Source organism: Orycteropus afer, unplaced genomic scaffold (genome assembly GCF_000298275.1).
Source record: "Orycteropus afer afer isolate SDZICR_OR568_19922 unplaced genomic scaffold, OryAfe1.0 scaffold00099, whole genome shotgun sequence".
Lineage (NCBI taxonomy): Eukaryota > Metazoa > Chordata > Mammalia > Tubulidentata > Orycteropodidae > Orycteropus > Orycteropus afer.
This window is the reverse complement of record NW_006921686.1, coordinates 791512-801651: the sequence shown is the minus strand read 5'-3', so window position 1 is coordinate 801651 and position 10140 is coordinate 791512. Positions and strand designations below refer to the sequence as shown.

Sequence of the window (10140 nt, the reverse complement as noted above, 5' to 3'; positions counted from 1 at the left end):
TCCATCTCCTGCTGTCTCCAGTATTACAACTCTCTGTGTCTGCTGAAGTTCTCTGCACAGGATCTGGGTCCAAAGGACACTCTTCTTCGTGGAGGTCTTGAGGTCCCCCTTCCCACCTCCAGGATGGCAAAACTAACCAATCCCTTTGTTGGTGTTCTGTATCACTTACTTGCATGGTCACAACCCCATAAAGGTGCCATGCACTGTATTGACATTATTAGCAACCATAGTGCCTAAGGCACTTGACTGTTAACCAGAAGGCTGGCAGTTCAAGCCCACCAGCCACTCCTGGGAAGGGAGATTGGGTGATCTACTTCCGTAGTGATACCACCTCGGAAACCCAAGGTGGGGCCGCTATGGGTTGGAGATGACTTGACAAAACATAACAACAACATCCAGTCCCCTTGGTGGCCCACAAACACTCATTTGCATAGTTCCATCAAGTCATTTGGTGGGAGTTACAAAGACTGGTTTAAAGGGCCATATTAAGTAATTTACTGAACCGCAGAAGTTATCAAGGATTTCATTTCCCTTGGATCTACAGTCAGTGCCCATGGATGCAGTAGGTAAGAAATCAAAGGATTGTATTGGGCAAATCTGCTGCAAAGGACCTCTTTAAAGTGTTTTAAGAGCAAAGATGTCATTTTGAGGACCAAGGTGAGCCTGACCCAAATCATGGTAGTTTCAGTTGCTTCCCATGCACGTGGGAGCTGGACAACAAATAAGGACAATTGAAGAAGAGTGGATGCATTTGAACGTATTGGCCAAAAACATCGAATATACTGTGGACTTCCAGGAGAGGAAATCAATCTATCTTGGAACAAGTACAACCAGAATACTCCTTGGAAGCAAGATTGGCAAGACTTCATCTCATGTACTTGGGACATGTTATCAGGAGGGACCAGTCCCTGGGGAAGCACATCACGCTGGGTGAAGTAGAGGGTCAGTGACAAAGAGGAAGACCTCCCATGAGGTAGACTGACGCGGTGGCCGCCACAATGGGCCCACATGTAGCAGCGGTTGCGAGAACGGTGCAGGCCCGGGCAGTGCCACACACAGGGCTGCTAGGGAGGCAGAGCTGACCTTACGGCACCTACGAACAACACTTCCCTACTAAACCCCATAACTGGGAGTATGATCTTTGAGTCCCGTGTGGCTACTACAGTGAATTACTGAACCCAGCAGAATAGTAAGAGTGCCGTGGAAGGGACGGCTGGTGTCAGAATTGGTGAAAAGGTTGGAGACAGGAGGTATGTCCGACCTCCACCTCATAGGAATCGTCGTTGGGCTGTTGGTGCTGATCCTGACTTCTCCCACCGCATTAACTTAAGGAAGTCCGACGCGCCACCATGTTGTTATTACAAAGGTCCGTCCACGGCATAGCACATACCAGGGCTTCATTCTTCTTTGTGGCTAAATGACACAGCTTCTGTGTATGAACTATGTCTTGTTTGTTCATTTGTTTCCCTTCTTGGTTTGTGATTTTGGAGACCTCCTTACGGAGCACACCTGCTCTGTCGGGTTTTCTCAGCTGTAATCTTTACTGAAGCCAATCTACAGGCCTGTTTTCTCCTGCAGTTCCGCTGTGGGGGTTCGAACCGCCAACCTTTGGGTTAGCAGCCAGGTGCAGACTGTTTATGGTGCTGCTCAGGGCCTCATCCAGCCATCCACTGATGGACACTTGGCTGGTCTTCCCCTTTTTGGCGCCTGTGACCCACCAGTGTTCTTGGTAATCTTTTCCCTTATCTGCTGCCCATTTGCACACGGTCCCTTAGGCTGCCCTGCCCACTCTGGGAGAGGAGATGGTCCCTGTCCATGAAACCAAATAACCCAGAAACCCCGTGCCTGGCTACACAACAAACACTGAACTCTGGAAAAACACGGTGCCCGGTGCCAAATGCCACCAGGGATCCAGGCAGCGGACAACTAAGAATAGAGCGAGGAATTTGGCGGTGGGGCGGTGACCTTCAGAGTGTCATTGGGGGGGACTGGGCGGAAGCCTGGGGGTGGGGACAGAGGAGGGGGGCGGGGGGCAGTGAGCCGAGTGGAAGCAGGTGCAGACCTCGGTGGCGAGGGGAAGACGGAGGAGGGGCACAAGGTCAAGTTAGGGTACGGCCTCAACACCAGCTTCTGCAAACACTGTGGTTGCATGGCGGGTACCTGGACTGGGTTCGAGGGAATTTTCTGGAATGATGAAAACGTTGTGTCTCTCGTTTGGAGTCGTGGTGACAAGGGTGCACACATTTGTTGGAGAAGCCCTGGTGGTGCAACAGTTACGCACTCAGCTGCCAGCTGAAAGGTTGGAGGTTGGAAACCCACACAGTGGGGCTACAGGCAAGGCCTGGTGATCTGTCCCGTCAGGATCACACCCTAAAAAACCCTACGGGGCCATTCTCCTGTGTCACATTGCTGTGAGTCGGAACCAACTCACGGGCGCCAAAGAACCCTGGTGGCACACAGCTTAAACACTTGGCTGCTAAGTGCAGGGTCAGAGGTTCAAACCCACCAGTGACTCCTCAGGATGAAGCAGGTGGTGATCTACTTCCATGAACCCACAGACCCTAGGGGGAAGCTGCCCTCTGTCACGGGGGGTCGCAGTGAGTTGGAACTTTTTTGTTGTTGTTTTAATAGGTTGGATTTTTTTCTTTTTTAAAAATTTTTATTGTGATTTGGGTGAAAGTTGACAGAGCAAATTCATTTTCCATACAGAAGTTCATACACCTTTTGTCTCATTGACTGCAATTCCCCACAATGCAACAGCTCCCCTCCCACTTCCTCCCCATAGTTGCCTCTTCCCCGTGTCCTTCCCTCCATGCACTCCTGCCCCGCCCCCCAGCTGTCTCCCTGTGCAAACACTGCCCTTCTACTCTCCCAGGATTGATCTCTCCAAGGACTCTGTCTGTCTGATGGAAATGGTCACCCCACAGGCCTGTCTGTTGTTTGGCTGGAAGCCACGGGAGTGAGTTCAATTCCAGACCGGAAGGGTAACTAGGGGCCATGGTCTCAGGGGTCTCACCAGGCCCTATCAGACCAATAAACCTGGTCTTTTTTATTTTTTTTAAACTCATTCTGAGTTTCCACATTGCTCTCCCACTCTAGAGTGGGGATCGATTTAATGGCACCTGGGATTGATTTAATGGCACCTGAGAACATCATATGTCATGTTTTTGTTAAAACTCATCAAACGGTACCCTTAAGGTCTGTGCCTTGTATGGTGGAGAAGCGAAAACTGACTGCTGAGCAGAAGACACCACGGGGGGGGGGGGGGGGGGAGAGGGCTGCTTCTCAGGTTTCCAAGAGGAAAGGCAAGTTTACTTAAACAAGTTGCCTTTCACCCACCTTGGCCCTTAGTTGTGTCCCTAGCGCTTGAACCTCGCCGTCCCTTCTCCCAGCTGGGGAGAATGTTCACAGCACCCCCCCTCCGTGTGCTTGGCTGCTAACTGACAGTTGGGTGGTTCCGGCCTTCCCAGCGGCTGTGCAAGAGAAAGACCTGAAATCCACTTCCATGAAGATTAACTCACGGCCTTTGAGTCAGCGGCGACCTCCCTGGGTTTGCGGGGTTGTGAGTCTTGACAGGAGCAGACCACCCTGTCTTTTTCCCACAGAGCAGTTGGTGGGTTCAAACCACCGACCTTGGGGTAGCAGTCAAACGCCTTAACCGCTACGCCACCAGAGCGCCTTCCATAAAGATTGCAGCCTAGGAAAGCGTGTGAGGCTCTTCTACTCTGTCACAGGGTCCCGAGGACCTAGAAGCGACTCGGTGGCGCCCAGTAACCCCCCGGGGGCTGGGCTCCGTGCACGATCTCGTTGAATGCTCACAGCAGCCCAGCCCCGTGAGCCGGAGCCCGTCCTCATCTTCATTTGCCTCCAAAGGAGACTGAGCTTCAGAGATGGAAGCCACCAGCCCAGAGCCACACAGCAAGTGGGGAGCCAGTTTGGGATTCAAGCTCAGGCCGAGAGTCCTAGCTGCCTTCGAGTCGGCCCTTCCTCCTGGTGGCCCCGGGTGTCAGAGCAGAACCGTGCTCCGTGCCGAGTCATCAGACATCACCAGGCCTGTCTTCCAAGGAATCTCTATGGGGACTCGAACGTCCAGCCTCTCGGTTAGCTGCTGAATGCTCAGTCATTTGCAGCACCCAGGGACCCCAGACATCGGGTCACACCGCTCAGTTCTCCCCACGTGGGTCCTTGTGACGGAGCCCTGGTGGCGCAGTGGTTAAGTGCTCGGCTGCTAACTGAAAGGGCAGTGGTTCGAACACACCAGCCACTCTGCGGGAGAAAGATGTGGCAGTCTGCTTCCGTAAAGACTCAGAGCCTTAGATTCCTCTAAACCACAATAAAATATTTGGGAATAAAAAGTAAAACCATGTAAAACCTCTGGGCACTCTGATGTCATAGTGCCTGAGGCACTTGACTGCTAACCAGAAGGCCAGCAGGTCAAACCCACCAGCCACTCCTCAGAAGGAAGATTGGGCAGTCTACTTCCTTAGTGTTACTGTCTTGGAAACCCAAGGAGGGGTCGCTATGAGTCAACTCAAGTCAATGGCAGTGAGTTTGGTTTGGGCTTTGCTCCCATCAAGACTGACAGCCTTGGAGACCCTGTGGTGCAGTTCCACTCTGTCCTCTAGGGGCGCTGTGGGTCAGAATCCCCTCCAGGCACTGGGTTTGGTTTGGGCTTTGCTTCTGTGAAGGTAGGAGCTCTGGTGGTGCAGTGCCTAAGGCACTTGACTGCTAACCAGACGGCTGGCGGTTCACACCCACCAGCCAGTCCTCGGAAAGAAGGTTGGGCAATCTACTTCCTAGTGATACCGCCTCAGAAACCCAAGGAGGGGTTGCTATGAGTCAGATCCTACTCGATGGCAGTGAGTCTGGTTTGGGTTTTGTTTTTTAAACCTCGGGGTGACGCAGTTTTGCTCTGTCCTCTAGGATTTCTCAGGGTCTGAGCTGACTGGATGGCAACGGGTCTGGGTTTTTTGTTTTTGGTGTTGTTCTTCACCGTCATAGTTCAGCACATCCAGGAGTTCAGGCCGGTCTTGAAGGAGGGCTTCCTGGAGGCGGCATAGCGACCCGGATCACTGGATCCATCCCACCCTGGAGCAGATGCGTTCCGCAGACCGAGATGCCCCCCTGTCCTGCCCCAGACGCCCTGCCTGTGCCGCCCCAGCCTCACGTCTGTCCCTTTGTCCCCAGGATGACACGGCACGGCAAGAACTGCACGGCCGGCGCCGTGTACACCTACCATGAGAAGAAGAAGGACACAGGTACTGGGCGGGGCCCGATGTGTCTCACAGCCCCGCCCTCTGCACCTCTGGTTCTGCTCTCTGTCCTGGTGTCTCGGCCCAGCCTGGCCTCTCTGCTAATCATCTGAGTAACAGCTCACACCCTTAAAACACCCACCCCATTACCTGCTTCTGGGCCACGAGCTCGTTTAACCCTCAATACCCCAGTGAAGGAGGCACCAGTATCAGCACAATGTTTCAGGGGGAAGCTGAGACCCAGAGGAGCCTTAAACCGAGGCAAAGAGTCACCCGTGAGCCCCTTCTCCGAGCTGTGGCTCAGTGATGGTCCACCCGTCTGTCTGTTGCTTGCTGTCTGGAGGTTAACACCTCCTGACGGGGTCCTGTCTTTCGGGACGTACACACAGAGACAGACACGTCCCGACCAAGCCGTGGACTTCCCCAAACCCTCTTCCCACCCCAGGTTCTCCCGGGGTACGGACAGGGGCATGTCTGTCCCTCCATCCCACTGTCCGTCTCTGTCCCCAGCGGCCTCAGGCTACGGGACCCAGAACATCCGCCTGAGCCGGGACGCTGTGAAGGACTTTGACTGCTGCTGCCTTTCCCTGCAGCCCTGCCACGACCCCGTCGTCACGTGAGCTGGGGACAGGTCGGGAGCGTGAGGGGACGATACAGAGGGGCGGCCCCTGGGCAAGCCGCTGATCTGCTAGAGCCTTGATGTTCCCGTCTGTGACATGGGTGCAATCCTAGGGCTGGTTTCAGAGCGTATGGAAGGGAGTACAGTCCCGCTGGGGTGGGGCTCTGGAGCAGGGCCTCTGGTGGCCAGCAAAGGGTTCCACTTAGCAGTGACTAGGTACGCGCTCAATTAACAGTCTCTTTTAGAGAGACAACAATGAGAGTGACTGTCATTCAGGGGTCCTTAAGATCACCTTCAGTTTCCATGATTCTCTCAAAGGGCTCAGAACTCAGTAAAACCATTGTACTCCTGGCAAAGGTTTATTATTAAGAAAACCAAGCAAACTTGTAGCCATCGAGTCAATTCTGACTCACAGCGCCCCTAGAGAACAGAGTGGAACTGCACCACAGGGTTCCAAGGCTGTCAATCTCTACAGAAGCCAACTGCCTCATTTTTCTCCCATGGAGCGGCTGGCAGGTTCCAACCCCCGACCTTTTGGTTAGCAGTTCAGTGTTTAATCATTGCACCAGCAGGGCTCCTGTTATCACGAAAGATATGAATTAACCAGCAGAGGTGAAAGACGCATATAGGGCATACAGCCCAGGGAGACCAGGTAGCAGCTCCCAGTTGTCCTCTGTGTGTGGAGGCCCGCGGTCAGAGCTTGTTTCTCCCAGCGCCAGCGTGCGGTAGCACACACAGAGCACTGCCCACCAGGGAAGCCCAGCCAAGCCTGGCGCCCAGGGACTTCATTGGGGGTCGGTCATGTGGACATGGCCGACTGCCCACGTAGCTGACCTGAGTCTCCAGCCCTTCTGGAGGTCAAGCTGACAGCATGTGGCCCCAGGGCTCCCACAGTGAATCCTGTTGTTAGCTTAGAGACCTGACTTGGGCCCAGGCCCCTTTAGGGGGTCTAGAGGTTCCCTCCCGGGAGCAGAGCAAGTGCCACACCTTTCTTTGGAATGTGCAGGGTTTGGACACCCAGGCCTGCAGCGTTAACCCTTTTATTGCCTTCCCCTACAAAACATCGGAGGATACTGCAAAGCTACGATTGTTAAAACAGTATGTCCCCAGTGGAAGCATCCATCTCCAGGAGCTGAGCTGAGTGTTTAGTGAGACGTTACCTTGAAGACACATAGTAGGTGCCCAGTGCAGGGAGCTGATGTTTGGCCCGTACCTGTTAACCCCTGGCTGTGCGGCCTGGGCCAGACCTGTGTGTCCTCACAACCGCCCTCTGTCTGCAGCCCGGACGGCTACCTGTACGAGCGTGAGGCCATCCTGGAGTATATCCTACACCAGAAGAAGGAGATCGTCCGGCAGATGAAGGTGACGGCGAGGCGGAGGGGGCGCGGGCGTGGGCAGGCGGCTTGGATGCTGCGCTCGCGGGCCCAGCAGCGCTAGGCCTCCCGGTCCATGCTGCTTTCCCCTCTGGGCCGTCACCTGTGCTGTTCCCTCCTCCTGGTCCCCTGTTCCTCTCACTTCTCCTGCGTAAATCCTCACTCTCCAGGACTCGGCCCAGAGGTGGCTCCTCCAGCCACCCGCCAGCCCAGGGTCCCTGGGGGTCTGCCCTCATCACCCGGGACCTCTTCTGTTAGCACATGTCACACTGTAACTCCACACAGAGCACGTGGCCACATCCCCCCCTGGACTGTGGGTCCCAAGCATCAGGAGCAGGTCTCTTCTGCCCACTCTATGGCCATGGGCCATCAAAAAAATACCCATTAAATGGATGGATGGTACCTCATCTCACTGGTCCGTTTTCTCGTCTGTAAAATGAAACTAGTATTAGTAGCCATTTGAGTTGATTTTCGATTCATAATGATGCCATGTGACAGAGAACTGCCCCACAGGGTTTCCAGGGCTCTGCTTTTTATGGAAGGAGACTGGACGTCTTTTTCCTGGGAAGCTGCTGGGTGGGTTTGAACTACCACCCTTTTGGTTTGTAGCAAAGCACTTAACCATTTTGCCACCAGGGCTCCTTAAAATGGGCCGAGAGGCCCAGGTTATAGGATGCATGGGGAAGGTGGGCAGGTAGGAACCCACACAGCGCTTACCCCAAGCCAGGCACTGTCTTCTGTAGGGAGCTCAGTTCCCAGACAGGAGGGGTCATGTCTGTCACCCCCTTCGAGTCAGTCTGTCCCCTCCCTCCCTGGTTCTGGAGCTCAGCTAACACCCAGGGGCTCCCGACCCTTGGTCACTCCTCCCGCCCCCCCGCAGGCGTACGAGAAACAGCGGGGCGCACGACGAGAGGAGGAAAAAGAACTGCAGCGGGCCGCGGCCCAGGACCAGGTGCGGGGCTTTCTGGAGAAGGAGGCGGCCATTGTCAGCCGGCCCCTCAACCCCTTCACGTCCAAGGCTGCCTCCGGGACCGGCCCAGGTGAGCGCAGGTGGAGGAGGGGGCGGCTGGGGTGGGGCCTCCCAGTTGCGGCCTCTGAGGGCCTCCCTACCCCATAGATGATGCCAGGCCTGGCCCCAGCGATGGCCCCGCAAGCAAGGACAAGGACAAGGACAAGGCGCTGCCTAGTTTCTGGATCCCATCGCTGACGCCCGAGGCCAAGGCCACCAAGCTGGAGAAGCCTGTGAGCAGCCCCAGTGGCCCACGCCCACCTTGGAGGGGGGAGGGCCGGAGCTCCGGCTGGCCGTGCCCCGCCTCGCATCCCCAGGCCCTGACCCTGCGTCTCCTGCCACCCGCAGTCCCGCATCGTGACCTGCCCCATGTCGGGGAAGCCGCTGCGCATGTCGGACCTGACGCCCGTGCGCTTCACGCTGCTCGATGACTCGGTGGACCGCGTGGGGCTTATCACGCGCAGCGAGCGCTACGTGTGCGCCGTGACCCGCGACAGCTTGAGCAACGCCACGCCCTGCGCCGTGCTGCGGCCCTCGTGAGTCACCCGGGGAAGGGGACGCCCGCCCAGGGGCGCTGCGCGGCAGGGGGCGCCCCGGGCTGGGCCTCTCACCGGCGGCCCCACCTTGTTCCCCAGCGGGGCCGTGGTCACCCTCGAGTGCGTGGAGAAGCTGATTCGGAAGGACATGGTGGACCCGGTGAACGGGGAGAAGCTCACGGACCGCGACATCATCGTACTGCAGCGGGTGAGTGGGTGCCCCGGCCCCGCCCCTTCTGCCCCGGGCCCCGCCCCTTCTGCCCTGGCCCCGCCCTCTGTCACACCCCCAAGTCCGTCCCTCTGTCACGCCCCCAGCCCCATGCTGACCTCCGGCCCCCTCCACTATGGGCTATTCTGAGTCCCGCCTCTTTCCACTGCTCCCTGGAGCCCACCTCTTCCTTTTGAGGGACCCTGCTCCTTCTCCCCCTCCCGGAAGCTTTGCTCCAACCCCCTACGGGGCGGCCACCACCCTGTCCGTTCTGCCCAAGAACCCGACCCTGCCCCTCTCTCTGCTCTCTTGGGTGCGCGAGCCCACCCCATTCATCCGGCCGGGCTTGGGACCCCTCACACCGCCTCCACCCGCCTTCTGTCCTCCGTAGGGTGGCACGGGCTTCGCCGGCTCCGGGGTGAAGCTGCAGGCTGAGAAGTCACGGCCGGTGATGCAGGCCTGAAGCACGGGGCCGGCGGGAGAGCGAATAAAGGCGCTTGGACTTGGCCCACATGTGGTGCCTTCTTTGGCCGCGCGCGTCGGGGGACTGAGCCGGCCGGCGAGCTGGGTGCCCTAGCTGTCTGCCAGCTGGGATTTACATTCAAAAGAGCGACCAAAAACATCGGGGCCTTTCTGAGTTGACAGCGAAAGCACCAGCTTAAAATTGGTCGAGGAGGGGCCAGAGTCGAAGTCCCAGCCACGGCCGCATGGGGGCGCCAAGTAATTATAACTTAAACAGGAATCCCCTCTGCCTGTGTCAGGGTTCTCCAGAGTTAGGCCGGGCCAGCTTTGAAGCGTGTGCTAGCGCTGCAGCTGGTCTCCCAGAGTAAAGTTGTCGGGATGCCCACGGAACAGAGGGGGACAAGGCGGCTCCCACGCCCGTGACTGCTAGAGGGTTAAACGGAGGCGGAACCTGCCAGTGCAAAGGCCGGGGTTCAGGAAATACTTGGCAGGTGTGAGCAACCAAGAGGAAGAGAAATGAGGGGTGAGGTCAGAAGGGAGGCCCTGTGAAGTGTGGACCCAGTTCAGTGGATCAAAGTAAAACCACATTCCCACGTCCCAGAGGTCACCCTCTGAGGCCCAGGTCTGACCTGCCGGGGTTCCTGTGCCCACACGTGACTTTATTTTTCTCAACCAAAGCGA

At 56.7% G+C, this 10140-nt stretch overlaps 1 protein-coding gene across 1 annotated transcript; it reads left to right on the top strand.

The window, feature by feature from the left end:
- Positions 1-5188: 5188 nt before the first annotated feature.
- Positions 5189-9460, top strand: LOC103198671 (nitric oxide synthase interacting protein). Its single transcript, XM_007942845.2, has 8 exons — positions 5189-5258; positions 5763-5868; positions 7152-7233; positions 8125-8284; positions 8362-8486; positions 8602-8789; positions 8889-8997; positions 9389-9460. The coding sequence occupies exons 1-8, from the start codon at positions 5189-5191 to the stop codon at positions 9458-9460; spliced, it is 912 nt and encodes a 303-aa protein (XP_007941036.1).
- Positions 9461-10140: the final 680 nt, after the last annotated feature.

Coding starts and splice junctions, on each gene's coding strand:
- LOC103198671 (XM_007942845.2), top strand. CDS start 5,189: ATGACACGGCACGGCAAGAACTGCACGGCCGGCGCCGTGTACACCTAC. Junction 5,259..5,762: donor TGAGAAGAAGAAGGACACAG/GTACTGGGCGGG, acceptor CTCTGTCCCCAG/CGGCCTCAGGCTACGGGACC. Junction 5,869..7,151: donor TGCCACGACCCCGTCGTCAC/GTGAGCTGGGGA, acceptor CTCTGTCTGCAG/CCCGGACGGCTACCTGTACG.